This window comes from Barbatula barbatula, assembly GCF_947034865.1.
Source record: "Barbatula barbatula genome assembly, chromosome: 22".
In the NCBI taxonomy this organism is placed as follows: domain Eukaryota; kingdom Metazoa; phylum Chordata; class Actinopteri; order Cypriniformes; family Nemacheilidae; genus Barbatula; species Barbatula barbatula.
In genome coordinates, this window is record NC_136785.1 from 1978198 (window position 1) to 1998767 (window position 20570).

The 20570-nt window shown below is 38.8% G+C and overlaps 3 protein-coding genes across 4 annotated transcripts; 2 read left to right on the plus strand and 1 right to left on the minus strand.

Annotated features, from left to right (window-relative positions):
• The first annotated feature begins 123 nt into the window (after window positions 1–123).
• On the plus strand, window positions 124–10894 carry prodha (proline dehydrogenase (oxidase) 1a). Of its 2 annotated transcripts, XM_079486657.1 has the most exons (15): window positions 157–549; window positions 1117–1325; window positions 2648–2682; window positions 3120–3155; window positions 4232–4381; window positions 4468–4532; window positions 4619–4735; window positions 5227–5306; window positions 5420–5501; window positions 5590–5682; window positions 7400–7546; window positions 7876–8051; window positions 8937–9035; window positions 9119–9207; window positions 9606–10894. In XM_079486657.1, exons 1-15 carry the CDS (start codon window positions 238–240, stop codon window positions 9794–9796), a joined length of 1881 nt encoding a protein of 626 aa, XP_079342783.1. In that variant the 5' UTR covers window positions 157–237; the 3' UTR covers window positions 9797–10894. The 2 variants fall into 2 exon arrangements, with proteins under 2 accessions (XP_079342784.1, XP_079342783.1); XM_079486658.1 differs by lacking the exon at window positions 3120–3155 and having other exon boundaries at window positions 124–549.
• A 1350-nt stretch (window positions 10895–12244) lies between these two features.
• rexo4 (REX4 homolog, 3'-5' exonuclease) lies at window positions 12245–15890 on the plus strand. The gene is made up of 8 exons (XM_079487409.1): window positions 12245–13119; window positions 13226–13515; window positions 13656–13808; window positions 13906–14099; window positions 14188–14276; window positions 14360–14434; window positions 14521–14595; window positions 14679–15890. Exons 1-8 carry the CDS (start codon window positions 12883–12885, stop codon window positions 14820–14822), a joined length of 1257 nt encoding a protein of 418 aa, XP_079343535.1. The 5' UTR covers window positions 12245–12882; the 3' UTR covers window positions 14823–15890.
• Window positions 15891–16834: 944 nt separating this feature from the next.
• On the minus strand, window positions 16835–20420 carry cacfd1 (calcium channel flower domain containing 1). Its single transcript, XM_079487410.1, has 6 exons — window positions 20218–20420; window positions 19782–20003; window positions 19105–19177; window positions 18904–19029; window positions 18725–18832; window positions 16835–18079 (listed from the first exon to the last, which is right to left on the minus strand). The coding sequence occupies exons 2-6, from the start codon at window positions 19891–19893 to the stop codon at window positions 18007–18009; spliced, it is 492 nt and encodes a 163-aa protein (XP_079343536.1). The 5' UTR covers window positions 19894–20003; window positions 20218–20420; the 3' UTR covers window positions 16835–18006.
• Between the last annotated feature and the right edge of the window lie 150 nt (window positions 20421–20570).

Genomic DNA, 20570 nt, shown 5'->3' on the forward strand with positions numbered 1-20570 from the left:
ATTTTTTATTTTAAGAGATACATTTGGTCATAAAGCATGTCGTTACGTAATAGGAGCAAGTGGTGTGCGTCACAGCACAGGGGCCAATCATCTCTCAGGGGTTTTGAATTGATTTGCATCTTTAAAGAGCGCTTTCATGAGTCCCAGCACGGGGCGTTTCCATCTCATTTATCTAGAAACGTCCGGCGCGACATCCAGCATCTCTCCGCTTCCTTTAACGAACCAAGCTCTCGAAAAATGCCTTACTCCAAAGTTATACCCGCTCTGGCCCGGATAAAGCCGGATAAGTGGTTCGGGGTGCGATTGCGCTCCACGGTCGCGTCCAAGAAGCTGAAGTCCGAGGACGCGCCGCTGGATTCCTCGTGCGCTATAGTGGAGACGCAGGATCTCATCAGCGGAGCCAAATCGCGCGCTGAGAGCGCGCACATCTCCATCGATTTCGACAATTCACAAGAAGCGTACAAGAGCAAAGATTCGCTGGAGCTGCTCAGGAGTTTGCTGGTGTTTAATCTTTGTTCTATAGACTTCCTAGTTGATCAAAACAAGGAGGTGAGGTTTTTACGCATGTGGCAGGCGCTTGCATCCAAAGCGCCTTTGGTTGCATTATACTGTGCATTTGTTTTCTAAGAATGTGCAATTCTGGGATCGAACCTATGTGCATTGATGTTGCGAGCGCCACACTGTAACCATTGAGCTACAAGAAAGCTATTCATTATAATGCTTGAAATATTTCAAGGGACATGTTTTGTTTATTTTATTTGGATTGTAACAAATGTCTTGTTGCATGTATCCTAATAGTTTCACTTTGTGCTTTTGTGGTTTTAAGTATTCTGTTTGTTACAAGATGGTTTTCATTAGAAATAACTGTATAAACCAGAAGCTGTTTACCACTAAAAGCATTACAACGGTCCTTTATATAGTTTATTACTCTATGATATAATGGGTGATATAACGGTTCCATCTGCCAAAAAACATCACACCAATAGAACCAAAAACATTACCAGAAGAGACCATTGTAGTTTCCATTAAAACTAACACAAATCCCATTGTAAGTTCAAAAGGATTCTTTGTAGCAATTTTGCAAACCTTGGTATATATTTCTCACTTCATTCACAGCTGATGGATCTCAGTAAGAAAGTTCTTGGTCAGCGGCTTTTCGAGAAACTGATGAAGATGACCTTCTACGGGCAGTTTGTGGCTGGCGAGGACCAGAACTCCATTAAGCCCTTGATTGAGAAGAACCAGGCGTTTGGTGTCGGCTCGGTTCTGGACTACGGCGTGGAGGAGGATCTGACCCAAGAGGAGGCTGAAAAGAAAGAAATGGAGTGAGTATGAGGGTTTGATTTTTGTTAAAGATTTTAAACTGTCTCTTAAAATACTTTTCAAATATTTATATCAAACTGATAGTCGAAGTTTAACTTGTAACCATGTCACGTTGTTGGCTGCATATGTGAAAGTTTCTTATTACCTTCTTCCTTATTGGTCGGTTTTGGCCAAGGCCCACTGTTTATTCTCCGCCCTCAGAAAGTGTCACGTGAGTTTGAGCCAAGATGCCAAGCTGCGGTGCAGATACCACCGCCCAAAATAAGCACTCGGTCTTTCTTTGAAAGAGGTTAAATCTTCTTTTCAATCCATTTAACAGCTTGTCAAACGAGTTCCTTGTCACAGCTTGTTTGAATTCATCCAGCTCCCTGTGAAAACGTGCTCGCTTTATATTAATATAAGAATGCAATGCCCCAAAGTGAGTGTTACATCATTTGTTTTGGGGAAGATGAGATCTCGCCTGTTTGCATAGAACAAAATGTCGCTGTGGTTTTGTGGGTGACAACAGCTGAAGGCAACGCCACTGTTAATGTGACATTATGAGAACGCTATATACCGTATGATTCATGGTAACCCATCATGTAGTGTTTGGGCTAGTGACACGCATGGTTACCTTACATATAGACAGATCCAGCTCTATATTTTCAAAATGGTGTTGGTACTTTTAGTGAGGTGATGAGTGATTGTCTATGTTTTTGCAATAGAATTCAACATTTTGCACACTTGCACTTCATGTTTGAGTGTTTTAAAGGTCAGGTACTTTTTATAATGATGTCATTCGCAAAGCTTAAACTTTGATCGGCTTTGAAATATTCAATCACGTCTGAGTTTCCAAACTTATCTTGAATTGAGTTTCCAAACTTATTTGTTGAACTTTGACTGTCTGTTGACTGAGACTTGTTGAACAGTAAGTGACCCACATCCCTGCATTGGACTGAATATAAATCCCAGCGAGAATTCTGAACATTGTGTCACTGGCTGGTTGACAAGTGTGTGTGTGACTTTTACTGGTAAGGATAATCCCTACGCTGTGGGGCCAAACCTTTTGGAGTCCCCGTGAAGAAAACGGCTTATGCATTATGAAAAATGTATTCAGAGAATACTCTGAAAAGGTTTTTGAAAATATTTTCTGAGAGATTGAGAAGTAGGTTAATGGGATAATGTTTCTTCACTGCACTGCAAAGGCGTAAAACATGGAAACGTGTTTGTGTGTGATTTAATATCTCCAGGTGAATTGGTCACTTCTTGAATTAGAACTCACATCAGCTCCAGCGTTTCACTGGTTTAAGAGTAAATGAATCATTTTCTTATTATCTTTTTACAGCTCATGTGTTTCAGAGGCCGAGAAAGAGAATCACGGTAAGCACTGTGAATTATTCATCTTTTTGTGTTTATCTATTTGTCAAAGATGTTTATCTAAAGCCCCCCGAGGGTGTAGATTTTCTCCCCACACGTGCTCGAAGAACATTAAACATTATACGTGCTAAAGTTTACACCTATGAATATTCTAATAATCAAATACTATGTAATAAGATTTACAGACCCTTTTGCATCTAGAAGCAAACATCTTTTTGTTGAAACTAGTAACTTTTTATTAACTCCTGTTGTATTATTGCTCCTGTATGACATATCGCTTATTGCTCCCTGAAGGTTTTGTAAGTCGCTTTGAATAAAAGCGTCTGCTAAATGACTAAATGTAAATCTTTTGAAAACACATTTTATTTGTATGTGTTTGGTTGTATTTCTGGTGATGTTGAAAAAGCATTATATTAAATGAACCGTTTGTTTTGTTGTAGTGAAAACCGCTGTTTTCATCCCTCAGGACTCTGAGAGTAAAGTGTTTTAATTTGAACTTTAGGGTGTTAACATGGGTTTGTGTCAGAAGGGTGTTGGGAGTTAGATGGGTTTTATAACATGCTTTGGCATTCGGGTCGTGTTGTGTGAGCAGGAACCATGTGTGTGTGTGTTTGAAGCTGAAATAGACTGGTGTGTGTGTGTGTGTGTGTGTATTACTCGCTCAGACTGGTTAAAGCTGGTTTACCGTGGGTTCTGCTGGTGAAGGGGCTGAATTTAACTTTGCAAGCTCATGTGTGGGGTATTCTGTATCTTAGACCAAAATAATGTTTCCTGGTAACGCTTTAGATTACGGCCCGCAATGTAACGCAGAATTAAACAGGATTGTAACAATCCTACTTGTAACAATAAAGAACCTCTACAATACATATCTGTAGATCATTCTTGCTGTTTTGCTTGCACAAAAACTGAACACATTTCCCCTTATTTCATCTTTGCTATAGTAGTACAATAAGAACTCAATACTTAATTAATATCCACAGTAGCTTATTAATGGGTACATTGGGAAAAAATGTAGTGGATGATTGTTGTAAAGCATACCACAGTTACCCCTCAATATTAAAATACTTACAGTATACATATATTTTATTCCCCAAACTTTGCATATTCCATATATTTATCTACAGATATGTACTGTAGATGTACATTATTGTTAAAAAATAGTTACGCTGGAAATCCTGTTTTATTATACGGTACATAGCGTGACCCGTTTCCTCTATAAGGTTTTATTAGTCTCTAGGTCATCGATGAATTTCCTCTTATTGATATCCAGTTTTGTGGTTTAATACATATTTTTCACATTCAATATTACGTTTTACTGAGAAACGTGAAATGTGTTGCAGTGATCAGGCTCAACCTGAAATGTAGGACTGTTTCCTAATTGTTAAAACATTTGTGACAAAATGTTGTGAAGTTCAATTTGACTTGGAAAGCGTAGTTAGACTTTAATCACAAGATGACAGATGTCGTCCAGCACCTCTGAGGTTCGTGTTGAATAACTTTGCTTTGAGTCTTTATGTCTGAAACTGATGTGAATCTAAAAACCAATATTCAGGTGTGGACCATCGTGAGAAGAAGTACAAAGCTCATCGTCAGTTCGGAGATCGGCGTGGAGGAGTGATCAGCGCCCGAACGTATTTCTACGCAGATGAGGCCAAATGTGACCATCACATGGAAACTTTCATCAACTGCATCAAAGCTTCCGGTGAGACAAACATTGTTCTGGATGTATTTATGCTTTTGAAATCTTCAACTGTTTGTCAACGTTTTGTCTACATCGGTGTGTTGTAGCTGGAAGTTCTGTCGATGGATTTTCTGCCATCAAGATGACGGCATTGGGGCGGCCGCAGTTCCTGGTAACTTGTTTCTTGTCTCATTCTTTCATTAAAAATCGCATTAGATCACAGCTGTGAGCTTCATCTGGTTTCATTCTCTCTCAAAGCTTCAGTTCTCAGAGGTGCTGGTAAAATGGAGGAGGTTTTTTAATCTGTTGGCAGCGCATCAGGGCAAGGATGGGATGGCCTTAGTGGAACAGAAACTGGAACTGGAACAACTTCAGGTTTGGCATCTTTCAAATTATAATGCAAAAGAGAAGTTGCATTGACAGTTATGCAATTCCGGCTCGTTCAAAACATCCGTTGCGTTAATGTTTTAAAGTTCTATTTGTCATGTACATTACCGTACACAGTCTGATATAAAGTCAAATGTTTTTTACAACACACTTCCCACAGTGTTCATTTGAATCATATACGCGAAGAACAAAAATAGAAAGATGTATAAACATTAAACACCTGCAATATGACATATTTATGAATGAATATTTAGAAAGAAAATAATCATATAAGCTTGGACATGAATTAATTGTGTATTAGCTTGTGTCATTATGGACATCAGTAATTTTCAAGAGCAGAGAAAAATAATGGAGAAAGTTTTCCTGTTGTACAGCTTGCACTAACAACTTGTGCACAAAAAGACCAAGAAAATTGAAAAAATATGGCCGTAAATATTCTATTATATACATTTTGTTAACCCTTTGTATTTCACCTGCAGGACAGTCTGATCAAACTGGGAATCGGCGCTAAATCTGACATTAAGAACTGGTTTACTGGAGAGAATCTGGGTTCATCTGGGTAAAACTAATTTGCTAGAAATTCCAATAGATTATTGTCAGACCTATCAGACCTCCATTCTATCACAATTCATTGTGTAAATGACACAGGCTGGTTCTGTTTTGTTCCTGTAGAACCATTGATCTGCTGGACTGGAACAGTCTTATCAATGACACAACCAAAATCTCCAACTTGCTGGTGGTGCCCAACATGGAGGTAACGCACAAACTCAATCACACACTCGCATATCCCTGCTAATACGCAGCGACGGTGTTGACTTCATACAAACGCTGGGTTTCCACAGACAGGTCACCTGGAACCTCTGTTGAGTATATTCACTGATGAAGAGGAGAAACAGATGAAGAGGATGCTGCAGAGGATGGACGTCCTGGCCAAGGTACCACCAACAAAACACAACACGCAGAGACAAACGTCGTACTATGTTTTTTTCATAGTAACCACCAGAGTTTGATTATCATGATTTCAGTATGAACAAACTGTGGTGTTTCAGGCCTTTTACCATTGTAGGGTAAATAGTACTCTGTACATTTGCATACTATACCTACAAATGCCACATCTTTAAATTGCTTTTCACTCCCTGAATCGACTTTGTAGTGTGAATCTTCACAAAAGACCATAGTCAGCTACTATACTATAGTAAAACCATCGTAAGTTTACATAAAAGAGTGTATTTCTATAAACAATAAGTGCATGTCGTGAAGTATATCGATTACTGTCTGCGCACACACGTATAGCCCACAACTTGAACTATTCAGCAATAAAAAGTTATTATTTAGAAATGATTCAAGATTGCATTCAATCAAACTGACCTACGAACTGATATTTGTTGTAATTTGTTTGTAAATGGATTTTGAAAGCATTGCTACTACAGCATATGTACATAGTTGCAAAAGTACATGAATGTTAAGTCAGAAACCAATCAACTGTGCTTGATTTTACACACACACATAGTGTCTGGACGATAATAACCCGTTTACGCAACATCTGATGCAAAAGGCCCTCGTGATTTCGTTCATCTGTGCTTGACCCAGACGACTGTAGAGAACAGCTGTTGTGTGCGTCACGTTTTGACCTCTGTGAGTCATACACGTGTGTACAGAACTGAAGTATCTTCAGTCTTATTTGCAATATTGACGTGTATTAAATTAGCAGTGTTTTTCCATTTAAAGACTGATGAGTCCAAATGTGGTTAGACGCATGATAATATGGTAGATGAAGGGCTAGAAGAGAATGTTTATTTTATAAAAGTCTTTCGCTTGGGTTCGAAATCGTCTTCGGTGTGCAGTTCATTTAATAGAAATGTTGAAACAATCTCTAAAAGTTTCAGCCGTCTTCATTTCATTTGTTTAACATTTTTTTCTTAAGAACAGCGTGAAGCAGGCTTTCAAGGTTACACGGTGTCAAACACAAGATAAGCACAAAACACAACGTGAGAAGAAATGATAAAGAGAAAGGGAAAAACACAATATTAAACTGAAGGAAATGTTAGTAAGAAACAATCTTTTAACTATCAGTATTAAATTTTTTCTTCACCTACTTTACTATTGTATTCATTTATGTGAAAACGTTCCAGTCTGTAAGTTTTCGAAACTTAACAGAAGTACAAACTTATTAGAAAGCGTTAAAGTAGCAGCGGATGGGTTTTCGGTGTCTTATAAAATGCCTATTTATCAATAAAATGTTATAAACATTTTTTAAAACAAAAACGTGTCTAGGCCGAGTTCTTGTTTGAAAGTCATTTGTGAATATCTTAAAATGTCCAAATATCAGACGTTGATCAGTCTGACCAACATAATATAAGTTTACATTTGTTGTTGTGAGGGTAAATATATTGTTTATTTTGTGTGTTTTCCTTTTTTGACTTCAAGGATTTAGCATTTCGTCTAGACTTGTTTCGTTGGCTCTAAACTTTTCTGGCAGGCATTCTCTGTTTTCTGTCTCGGCCTCTGGTTTTACATCCTCTTGTTGACTCTAATAGCAATATTATAAAGATAAGGAAACTTTCTGAGAATTACAGGTGGTTATGTAACAGTGTTCACTCGAGCGCACAATGAAGGGCATTGTATAACTCTCTGTGTGTGTGTTTGTTTCAGCACGCTGTGGAGAGCGGTGTGCGACTGATGGTGGACGCGGAGCAGACGTATTTCCAGCCGGCCATCAGCCGACTGACGCTGGAGATGCAGAGGATCTTCAACAGAGAAAAGCCCCACATCTTTAACACCTATCAGTGTTACCTTAAAGTGAGCAACTGAAACACACACCTGAAAGAATGTACACAAGCAACGACTCATGTATTACTCATGCACACTTGATCCGCATGCACACGCCCAGACGGCTCTATTATCATACCACAATGTAAGAGATTTTGTGGGTCATGTGAGGTTTAAGCAAACACGTCACTTTTATTTTGTGAGAGAATAACACAAAAACACGATGAGTCAGTTTTTTTGCTTTCATGAGTGTGATTCTTCTTCTTTTAATAGCTTTATGGCAATAAGGATGTCTTTTATTTGGTGTAGCTCTGTGATGGATCACATGAGAAAGTCAATAAAGACTGTTGTGATTGTAGGAGGCGTATGATAATGTGTCTGTCGATGTGGAGCTCTCACGACGGGAGGGCTGGTACTTCGGCGCTAAACTGGTTCGTGGAGCGTACATGTATCAGGAGAGATCACGCGCCGCAGAAATCGGATACGAGGATCCCATCAACCCTGATTATGAAGCCACCAACAGAATGTACCAAACGTACGGCCCTCTTTATCTTAAAATCAGATCATGTGACTTTGTCTCCTGATCCGGTGTTCATTGGTCATTTTGCGGGACTGGCTTGCATATATATTTTTTTTAAGTATTATTTTAAAAGGTTATTTTTGTCACTTGTAATTATTCTTTTTTTATCGCAGGCTCACAGTTATATTGTAACATAACACAACCCACAATAACATTTCAATGCCCATTTTGTAGACAATTTCTATGCACATATTGAGATTTATTGTAAAATGCTTGCATTGTACGCATTGCATTGGCACCCTTAACTATACATTTGCACCGTTTTTAGGACAAATGCGGACGAGGATGGAAAAGACTAAAGCAACAACGTAGACAATTGTTCAATTTATAGATTCAAAAAACGTTTTGAGTATATATATTTTTATCTTTGAGAAATGCAACAATTTGCCTGATTTACATGACATTAAAAAAACTAAATACAATTTATAGCAAATTTTGCATCACACATTCAAATAAATCTAATAATGTGACTTTGTTCAAATGACAAGGACACAGATGAAAATGACTCTTGCACATCCTCACAATGTCTGTTAATGTTGCTTACACAACATTATGTTTTAGGTCTAATGACCGCTGTGCTGTCTTCAATAATAAACATGCGTGTGATTGCCGAGCCTGTTTTTCAACTTCTGTAATGTTACTAAGGTGCTTCATAACACTGTAGAAATGCACACAGAAAGCTTTGTGTACCTGTTTATCAACATTGTAAAAAGCGAAGTTATGTAATGTAGCCAGAGTCAAAAACGCATACTTTGGGATTATTTTTTTATTGAATCTCCTGTCTCGGTTATGGGTTGAAATCTTGAAGGTGAGATAAATGTATTTATTTCTCTCTGATAGGTGTTTGGAGTACGTCCTGGAAGAGATTCATCTCAATAAGACGGCAAATGTGATGGTGGCGTCTCACAATGAGGACACAGTTAAATTCACCCTGGAAAAGTGAGTACAGACGGATAGAGAGTTGTCAGTGTTTGCTCAGTATCGGTAAGTAATGGTGCGCATACGTGTGTTTCTCTGTACAGAATGAACGATATGGGTCTCTCTCCAACCGAGAATAAGGTTTACTTTGGCCAGCTGCTGGGAATGTGTGACCAGATCAGCTTCCCCTTGGGTGAGTGCGAAAACAATAGACATTAAACGGATAGTTTACCAAAAAACAAAAATGGCGTCCTCATGTTGCTCAAAAGCTAGATTTGACTCTTTCTTCTGTGGAACACAAAAGAAGATATTTCGAGAAATGTCTCGGTGGTTTTGTGCCCATACATTGGAATTCAATGGAGACCTGTGTTGTTTGGTTAACAACGCATTTCAAAATATCTTTTGTGTTCTGCAGAAGAAAACAATTTTGAAAAGACATGAAGATGAATAAATACTAAACGTATTTCACTTTTGGATAAACTGTCCCTTTAAACATTAAAATGACAGAACAAAAGTTGGTTGATTTCTAGCGATGACTAAAATGAACCTGTCTAATGTAATCTCTAATGAAACCCTCCGTGTGACGTACAGGTCAAGCTGGATTCCCGGTGTACAAGTACGTCCCGTACGGCCCTGTGAACGAGGTCATCCCTTACCTGTCACGCAGGGCGCAGGAGAACCGCGGCATCATGAAAGGATCTCAGAGGGAACGCAGTCTCCTGTGGAAGGAACTCAAACGCAGACTCTTCAGTGGACAACTGCTCTACACACCTGTTTACTAAATCAAACACACAACTGTATTTAAAACATCTCCTCTAACTGAACATATCTAATATATATAAATGGGAAAACCATTATGTCCCCAGTAGCCTTGGCCTCGGAAGAAACGATTGTTGGCTGATCTGATTGGTTGCCTTTTCCCAGATAAGCTGCATGTAGAAACTGGTTTTTGACTAGTTTGAGATTTAACAGACTGGATACGTGAGATTGTCTCCGTCGACAGCATTGTCTTAAACCTTTGGTGTTGGATTGGCTTGTGAGAGGTGGAAACGTTATATATGGTGTTACTGACTACCCAAGAGGCCTCGGTTACATGAGCTGAACAGAAATGTTGGTGGTGAAAGTAATGTTTAAGGATGCTGAATACTGCTATATTGTGGATAAGGATTTATTTATGGGATATTTATTAAGAAAGTAAACCGGGTTGATTGTGAGTTTGTATTGAAAAAAATCTTTCTTTAAAGAATCATTCCTTTATCTCCGCAGTATAAAAAGACCCCCTCACCACTCCCTGACATAAAATGCCTTCATTGGTTCATGTTCAGAATTGCTTAATTGTTTTTTACTCAAACTATATTTAAAAGTAGAAATCGTTCACATTATTTTTTATTCTTGGCAAGTATTCAGTGTGTCGACTGTTCCTTAGTTTTTGGTGATTGTTTTTTCTTTAAAAAATTATGTTCTTTTATAATGTTTGTATAAAATCTTGAAATATTTTCCTGCTGATAATAATAATGATTTATTTTCATGTGTTGTATAGTGGCTTGAAAGAAAGTGTGTTTAAACTTTTATCACTGACATGAAAAGCATTTTAGCACTAAATGGCATGTGACCTAAATAAGTTTCTTTTAGTAAAAAGCTGCTTTAATGTAAGTCTAGGTTTGAGTTTTAGATTTAGTGTACTTGTTAATATTTTAACTGGCACGTTTATCATTTCATACTCTTAATGAAGATTAATATGGATGGCTGTACATATTGTATTAAAACATTACATGTGACTTATACAATGGTTCACTGTCATAAAGTTTAAGTTATAAAATAAATAACATATAAATATATATATAGTTAAATTAAACAAATAAATGTTTTGTTATAACTGCACAATAAGAACTGTTATGGTCTCTGTGGGTCTCTACTGGTGTTATCTGGTAAATAGAAACCACAAGAACAGCAATAAATCCTACTGGAATTACTGGAAAGTGATGTTTTAATGGTAAACTAGATAGATAGTAACGTTGTGGACAACAAACAGGATATTATATATTAACAAGTTTGACATGTTTTACCTTCATCTTGACTTAATGGTTACATTTAACCATGATCTTAGCATTTAGCATGATGCTAGAACGTTTTAGCACGACCCTAACATTATTTAGCTTTAAGGAAGCATGATTTAACGTGACCATAACATGTTGTAGCATGATACATTGGTAAGTGGTTGCTAAGGTGTTGTTATGTGGTTGTTTTGGTACCTGGGGTGGTTGCTGGGCTGTTGCTATATGGTTGCTATGGTACCTGGGGTGGTTGCTATGCTATTGCAATGTGGTTGCTAGGGTGTTACATTGTTACCTGGGGTGGTTGCCGGGCTGTTACTAGCCTATGTGGTTGCTGGGGTGTCGCTATGTGCTAAGTAGATGCTATGGTACCGGGGTAGTTGCTAGGCTAGGGTCTTGCTATGCGTTTGCAAGGTAGTGGCTATGTGGTTGCTAGGATTCTTGGGGTGGTTGCTAGGGCATTGCTATGCAGTTGCTAGGGTACCTGGGTGGTTGCTATGCAGTTGCTAGGTGGTTAATAGGGTGCCTGGACTGGTTGCTAGACTGTTGCTGGTGACCCCCTTGTCTTTATGACACTGTGATACGAAGAGGCCTAAAGGTGGAGCTGCATCACAGGGACCACTGATCACTGAGCCTAGAGGTGGAGCTGCATCACAGGGACCACTGATCACTGAGCCTAGAGGTGGAGCTGCATCACAGGGCCCACTGAGCCTGGAGGTGGAGCTGCATCACAGGGACCAGTGAGCCTAGAGGTGGAGCTGCATCAAAGGGACCACTGAGCCTAGAGGTGGAGCTGCATCACAGGGACCCCTGAGCCTAGAGGTGGAGCTGCATCAAAGGGACCCCTGAGCCTAGAGGTCGAACTGCATCACAGGGACCCCTGAGCCTAGAGGTGGAGCTGCATCACAGGGACCACTGAGCCTAGAGGTGGAGCTGCATCACAGGGACCACTGAGCCCATTTTAATTTAATTGATGTTTCAGGTATTCAGGAGTTGTTGAAGCGATTTTAGATACAGGTTTGTTAGTCATCTACCTCAAAACAATTGGTAACCGAATTGAATTGTGCTTTTCATAGCATGTCAAAGTTTATAAATGTTGATCCGTCAATGAGGATACATTAAGCGATAACTGCTGGACACATTTTGATTTTAGATAAGACGAATCGATGTGCCATCGGGTAAAGCAATCTGAGGGTTAGACGAGTACATGCTTTATACCGATAAGTAACGTTGCTTGGATGAAGCAGACTAAACAAGAACCGTTAACATTGTCCTGCTGTTTCACAGATACGGAACTGCGTTTGTTTGCCCATATAGAAACTGCATTTTAATAGACATGTGTAGGCCTATTACAAAGAGACTTAACATAACTGATAGTTTACGATGATAATGAAAACCTTTCAGTTTTTTGCAAAAGCGGAACGTTGTTTCAACGACCGTTGCTTCCACACGACCAATATCGCTGCTGCACACGACAGAAGGTTCCACCAGCATGCGTGTCTCATGGCACAGATAGTTCTCACAGTTTTATATCGAGTTGAGTATTTTTAAGTCGATACATTACCACGAATTACTGGGTGTTTGTTAAATATTTGTTCGTGTTTGCGTTAATGTGTTTTTCGTCAGTCGACGTCGATCTTTGGACGCTACAAATCACATGTAAACAGCTGGTAAACGTCACCTAATGCAGTTCACGAGCACGTTAATCGTAAGTGTCAGTTGGTTCGTGCTTCATGTAACAATAAGATAAGTTGAACAACACTTCTGTAAAGTGTTTTATTCTTTAGCGACTGATTTAGCTGATAAGTCTTAAGATGTCGAAAGTTAGGTTAAAGAAACATGCTGAGGGTGTTCAGACTAACGGCTCGTCAAAACATACTGGCAAGATAAATAAGCGTGATGGGAAGAGGACTTTGAAGCGTGCCGGGGAGAAGACTTTCTTTTTCCCTACGAAACGGGCTGCCAAAAAGGAAATAAAACCTGTGAAAACAGACACAGTGCCACCAACAGATACCAACGAGTTTTCCAGCAACTGGAAGAATTTGCTGCAGGTAAGAGGAACTATTTTATTATCACAACCATGTTGAATTTCTATAGGACAGTGTGATGTGTTTGTTAGATGGTTTGCTTTATTCTGTTTTCTTTTTGGCATTGTAGACCCTTGCTTCAAATCCTGAAAAAAAGCCAAGTCCCAATCTGCCGAAACATCCCAAAACTGCGTCACTTCCCAAAGACTCTCAGAAACAAGTTAAACTTTTGCATAAACCAACACAAGGTGGCAAATCTGCTGCGGGAAGAACTGAGAAACGTGGAGGTCCGAGTGACGGGAAAGACTCGGCTGGACACAAACAGTTCAAAGCAGAGAAAAGGAAAAGAAAGGAAGAAAGTAGAGAGAAACCAATGAACAAGAAGAAGAAAGCAGAGGGGATGGAAAAGAAAACCACAGAGTATGTAGTCACTGCTGCTTGAATGAAATTCAACATTGGCATGTTTTCCTCTTTCAATACATGATGTAGACTGATGTGTGTGAAAATGTATTTCTATACATAGAAAATGAATGAAGTTTAACCCACTGCTTTTCCATCAGGCCTGATATCTGGTTTGATGATGTGGACCCGGATGACATCGAGGCTGCATTAGGATCCGAGGCTGCTGACATCGCACGGAAACGTAACGGAATACTGAAAAGCGACACCGACAGCACGGAAAGAGCACTCGTAAAGGAACACGCATTTGAAGGGTGAGAGAACGCTCTCTGGTGTAGCTTTTGATGAGAAGTTTTCAATTGTCGTCTCTGTGATGTAAGGTAATCGCTCTTGTTGTCATGGTGATTTCAGGGTGACCCGCACTGTTGCTATGGACTGTGAGATGGTGGGCGTCGGCTTTGACGGAGAGGACAGCATTTTAGCGCGAGTCTCGCTTGTCAACCGGTTTGGCAAATGCATTTATGATAAATACGTCAAACCCACAGAGAGGGTCACAGACTATAGGACTGAAGTAAGCGGCATCAGACCGAAAGACTTAGAAAACGGTGAGGACGGAGATATTGGTTTAGTTTTTTTACCTGTCAGATATTTCAGACAGTTGGGTTTACTGTGAATTCGTCATGTGATTGGTAGGTGAGGACGTTAGGACGGTGCAGAAGGAAGTGGCTGATATTTTGAACGGAAGAATTTTGGTGGGACACGCCATTCACAATGATTTAAAGGTACGGTACATTATTAAAGTAGTCACGCAACAGTAAGATAACCGTTGTCAGATTGATTGCAAACACCTCTGTTTTATTTGTAGATTTTATTTTTGGGTCATCCAAAGAAAATGATCAGAGACACACAGAAATACAAACCGTTTCAGGAGAGAGTAAAGGTGTGTGTCACTAAAACCATTTCTCTTCTCTCTCTTTGAGGTGTGACTGATGTTTTTTTAACTTTCTCTCATGTGTTCTGTCTCAGAGTGGACGTCCTGCATTGAGGGATTTATGCAAAGAGATTCTCAGTGTTCAAGTACAGAAGGGTGAACATTCATCTGTAAGTCTCTGATTGTTCTGTGTTTGGATCACACTTCACACGTTTTGTTATGACATTGTCTCATGTGTGTGTTTGTGTGACAGGTTCAAGATGCTCAGGCTGCCATGAGGTTATATACTCTGGTGAAGAAGCAGTGGGAGGTGGAGATAAAAGCCACCCGATCTCGGGGTAGAGAAAAAAGTCAAAGGAAACCCAGAGCGCCCAAACAACAACCCGACCGAACTTAATAACTGAGAATCTGTGCAAATGACATCCTTTACATAATGAAATTCTAGACATCTGAATGATGTTTGTAAAGTTTGTTGTTCTACTCAAAAGCTATTTTACTGATGTTTGTCTGAATTGTTTACTGGCTGCTCAGTTGTGTCATTGTTCCTGAACATTTTCTACAATGCTACTCTATAGCAGGTGCAAGTTCAGACACTCAAAGTCAGTTTGAGTTTGACAGCTAAACCTTTTTTTACCAGGTAACGTCAATTAGTTGTTTCCATCTTGTTTAAAATGTAATTGTTACAATTATAAGATGTTCTCCACAATATCTGAAATTATATTAAACATTTTATTCGTCTGCTTTGGTGTTGGAAATGTCTTATGTTTGCACTGTAAACATAAATTCTGCTCTGAAATCCTTGTTTTGACTTGATGGAAAGTTTTAAACATTATGGGGCGGTTTACCGGACAGGGAATGGCTTAAACCAGGACTTGGTCTCAGTTAAATTTGGATATTTAAGTCGTTTTAAGATACTTTAGAAAAAACCTTACTGGTGTTCATCTTGAGACAAGACAATCACACTTATATATTTTAAGATATGTTAGTGTAGTTGTTGTCGATCAAGACACCTTTAACATTTAAGTAACTGTGTACATCAACTACCATCACACAAGCCACCAATTTACCTAAATTAAAGGGATAGTTCATCCAAAAATTTGTCTTATTTACTCTGTTTTTGCAGATGAAAGAAAGTCATAAAGGTTTAAAATGACTTAAAATAAGACCAAGACATTTTTAAGTAAGTTGGTAACTGAACAGCACTGGCCCCGATTCAATTCTATTGTGTCAACACAAAACCAGTGCAAGTGAATGGGGGCCAATTAACAACATTCTTCAAAATATCTTCTTTTGTGCGGTGCAGAAGAAAGTTGAAATGACAAAGATTAGTAAATGATGACAGACTTTTTATTTTTGTGGAAACTATAAAAATCTAAAACTATCCTTATGTGGAAAATTGGATCGAGCTTTCTGTCAATTAAATGTTCTCTTGATAGCAACCTTTAATAAAAGCAATATGACATGTTTTTGTCCAAAGCGACTTTATCCTATACATTTTACATAGATATCTGCAATCCCCTGGGATCCAACACACAACCTTGTGGTGTTAACGCAATGCTCTTATCATTGAGATACAGGAAAGTTTGTTATATTATAAATATAGATTAACAAGAACAGAACTCAACGAGAAAGAAAGACTATTTATTTATAACATGGAAAAACCTCTTGGATGAGAGCTTTTGACACGTCATTGCAAAATCAATCAGTTACATTCATTAATCCAACACAAATACATAACACATAACACACAGAGACATGATCACAGTTTAGCTACATTAAAGAAAACAATGGTCAGTCTGTACTAAACAATTTTGCTCTTTAATCTCCCATGCTTTAAACCAGTAGTGTTTGTTTGTGTGCATATAGAAGTGACTACCAAAGATTATGGTGATCTTCGTGTTGCTATGAACAGTTCTACAGAAAGCTGTCTGAAGAATTGTACACAAGGGTCAGTAACAAGACAAGAGAAATATTAAAGAGTCTAAAAAGATGTAACCGAGGATGGTTCATGTGCTGGTGGTGTTAGAGATCTAACTAGACTAAATGGTGTATTTGGAAAATAATATATAAAAAACTATTGCATACTGAATAAATGGTGTAACAGTGTGAACACTATAGTGTATAGTGACAGAATGACCTCTGACTTAAGCATTGTTATTTTGACTTTCATACTAGATGTGTTTTTGGAAGGAATTAGTTTTAGTTGTTAGAAATGGTTTCGATCATTGGTTCTCAAACTGAGGGGGCAAAATTGATTGAGGGGGGCCACAGATTTTCTGAAATATAGAAATGTATCATAAAATTGTACGCAACATCAGACATCAGAAAGATAAGTCCACCAACCAAAGGAATTGATGATCAACCATTGTATAAATGAATATGTTTTGGGTTTAATTATAATTCCAAGTGTAAGACTGCAAGACTTTATTTGGGGGGAGCACAAAGCAATGAACCTTACACAAGAGGGCCTTACAACGAAAAAGTCTGAGAACCACTGGTTAAGATTAAACAACCGATGAACTGTAAGATTTCCCTTGTAACCATTTGCCATGAATGTTCTACTTGGTGTGGAAAGAGCACACATCATTTTCTGCATCATCATCTTAATCTTTGACAAAACATGCAAAACAAAAGAAAGCGGGCAACATGAGATCATCATCAAACCCAGATAATGTTTTGGAAAAAAGCCCTTCTTCAGTGCAGCAAGATGCGAGCAGCTTTAGAGAACAGCCAAGACTGCAAAAACACAAGTTCCTGAAGACGCGGTGTAAACTTGAGGGGCGACTGTAAAATGCACCCCATCACTCACAATTACACTCACGCAAACACGCTCTTATACGAAACAACATCAAGAAAACAATCTTCCACCAAAAATCTAATGAAAGTGACATTGAGGTTTTAGAGCAGCGTAATAAAATGACATTCCACGGTTGAACAACACTAAAGGACGCTGCAGCACAAGATTCAGGGTAAAGGCAAAACACACGCAGACTTCGCAGGCAATTGCTGAAACACATCTGATCATGCTTATAATTTAAAATAAGACTTTGTTTTTCTATAAAGATTTACGTGTCACAAATGCTTCTCTTTGTAATCGTCTAGGAAAAAATTCCCAATGGCCAAAATTCCAAATCCCTGTGCTGGTGCTGAGGTCAACTTGTGTATATAAGAGACAAGGCAGGTGACCATAGTTAATGCATTCATTCTGTCCAGCTCTGGGTCTCACAAATCAGACATAAATCATCAAAGAAAACATGATAAGTTAAAAGCCAAATGTCAACTTAATGCCATTTTTATAATGCGAGACAAAATAAAGATCAACAATGAACAATTGTGCACTAGAGCTTAAATCAGAACATTCTCCTAAAATGTACTTAATTGATCAAATAAATCGCACACAAAACAACCAGAGATCAGACTTCCTCTGATGTGATCAGAATATATCTGTATCTCAACAAACTGTGAAAACCACTTCAGTCAGGTAATGCATCTAATTACACACAGAGACGGAGAGAGAGAGGGAGAGAGAGAGATGATAATGGAATGGAGGTAGAGGAGGCGAGAGAGGTGAAGAATCAGAATCACGGCACAGTTTCGTCTGTGGTGCCTGCCTGTTTCTCGTGCTGCAGTCGGGCGTAGCTCACCGCATCACCCCTAAAAGAGAAAGAGAGAGTGTGTGCATTATTTATTAAGCCTGACTTCCATCCATTCATTCGTACTGTAAAAAACTGTGAAATACAATGGAGAATCAGTCATGCCTTCAAGTTTTAGATGTAGGATTTGTCTCAAGCTCCCTCTAGTGTACAAATCTGGACTACCATGTTGCTATTGTTAAATATTTATGTCATAAATTGTCACTTTAATTAATAATAAACAAGTCAGATTTTCATCAATAATTGACTGAATTCAAGTTAACGAATACAAATAAATATCAAAACCAATCAAGATTAGCTTAAAGAATTCCTTGTATGTTTATTGATTACAGATATTTGAATTTAGATTTTTCTATATATTGTATTTTGTCTATGCTTGCTTTGATGTGAATTTATTCGTTGTAATTGATATTAATTTTGTTTTGTTCACTGTTCAGGAAATGTAAAAAAACTATTAAAAAACTTTATTCAAAGGTATTTCTAGGTAAATGTACCTATGTAATATTCATGTGCCAAGCTGATTATGCATTATATTGTGTGCACCACCTCCCAATGAACTCTGAATGAAAATCTTTCATTGTTTAATATTTGTAATTAAATAAGTTTTATTAATACACTTTTGAAAAAGGCCAAACTCGCCACTCACTTCTTTCCCAGAGATGCCAGTCCGTACAGCACACCTGTGGCAAAAGTGATGGCATTGCCGAAAAGGGTTGTGATGGAAAAGCTGAGGAAGACCGGAAACAGAGCCATTCTACCGGAGAAATAAAGATGAGTTTAAACATGAAGAAAAGTGATTAGACATGAGATGAGTTTTGATCTCACCCGCAGTAAAAGAGAGCTTTCTGCCAGGGCTTCAGTCGGTCTGCACGCGCCGCCACTGCGTTTGCAAACTCAATAAACTGACAGCAGAAGGGCACCTCACAGAGAAACAGCACAAGCGCCGTTACCCTGAAGAAAAAAAAGGATTTCAAAAATGGATCTCGTGCAAACATTTAAAGAAATAAGTGGAGGTATAATCCTTACACCATCCAGACTCCAGCTGCGATGTTTAAGGGATTCACAGTCACGCAATTCCAAATCCCCATTGTGGCACATGCTGTAACAGACAGAGAGAGATTTAATAGATGTTATATTGATTTAAACATTAGTATTGCCTCTAGAACATGAACATTAAGATGTTTTAGATTGAGTGCACATGTACATGTCATGAAGTGATTGTTGAGAGAATTTGTTTAGTAACCGAGCTGAAATGCCGATAGACAGGAATGACAGACACTCCTTAAGGAGCAGCTGGTTGCCAGGGAGCATTTGTCGGGTCTGACTGCGCAGCTGCGTCTGTCATCCGTGTCTCCGCATATTTGAAAGACAACAGAGAACTATTGATGCCGGCGGATGCTCAAACAAAACTCGCGCACAATGGAGGTGAACAAAATGAGTGTTTAGGTCTTATGCATTGCACACTGTGTTTGACCACTTCTGTAATGTACAAACTATTAGTATATCGGACAAATCACTTTAAATCAGAATATAATCTGAGAAAGTGTGTTATTAGTATATTAGCGTGGCAGAACAAAGGAATGAGAAAGGATGGTGAACTGTTGCTATGACACCTGTGTTACCATGACAGTTCGGAGCCTGTTATTCTGCATTGGGCTGTCACATAGGTACCATAACAGCATGGCACACTTTCTAATACTTACATATGCCACCCAGAACACCTGCTATTTTGCAGATCCACCGGTACCACCAGGACATGCCATCGTCATCTGTTCCTGTCTTGGCTGGAGCCGCCGCCGCCTCTTCGGAGCTCATTTTCCACCCTTAAATTATTCAGACTCCCCAATGTCTCACTTACAACTCCCGGCCCCTGCAGTACCACCGGCGGCCTGTGGGCGTCGCCTTTTCCCCCACAAGGACAATAGCTGTAAAGTACAGGTTACTACAATATCAGACAAATAAACACATTGCGAAATAAAGTTATCAAGGAAACATTGCTCGAAAAATATGTTGCAGTTTTCCTGGATACAAATCATGGCGACAAATCACATCCTGCGGGCTTATTTATCCGACGGCGCTGTTCTTATTATGCTATTATAAAGACAGCGAGGAGGAACACATCAAATATATGATCCAAACCTCTGAAGACTGTTGTCGGGTTTCTTCCACTCGGAATAATAAGTGTTATAGCCGAATATCTCACTCTGTGTCCTCAAAATGGTATAATCTTGTCGGTAATGTCAGTTTTACGTTGTCTTGGAGGTTCCCTTGTCTGCCTTGCATTATGGGTGGAGCCAATAATGCGTCACTGCACACATGGCGCTTCGTTGTCATCAACACCCACAAGCACTTGCGCAAACACAATAATAATAAATAAGTACAATTGTAGTGATTTTAAATCATTACGTGTTCATTTTCTTGTATATATATATATTTTGTGAAGTAATACATAAAAATTACTTTACTGCACTTAAATTAACAAGCGGATAAAT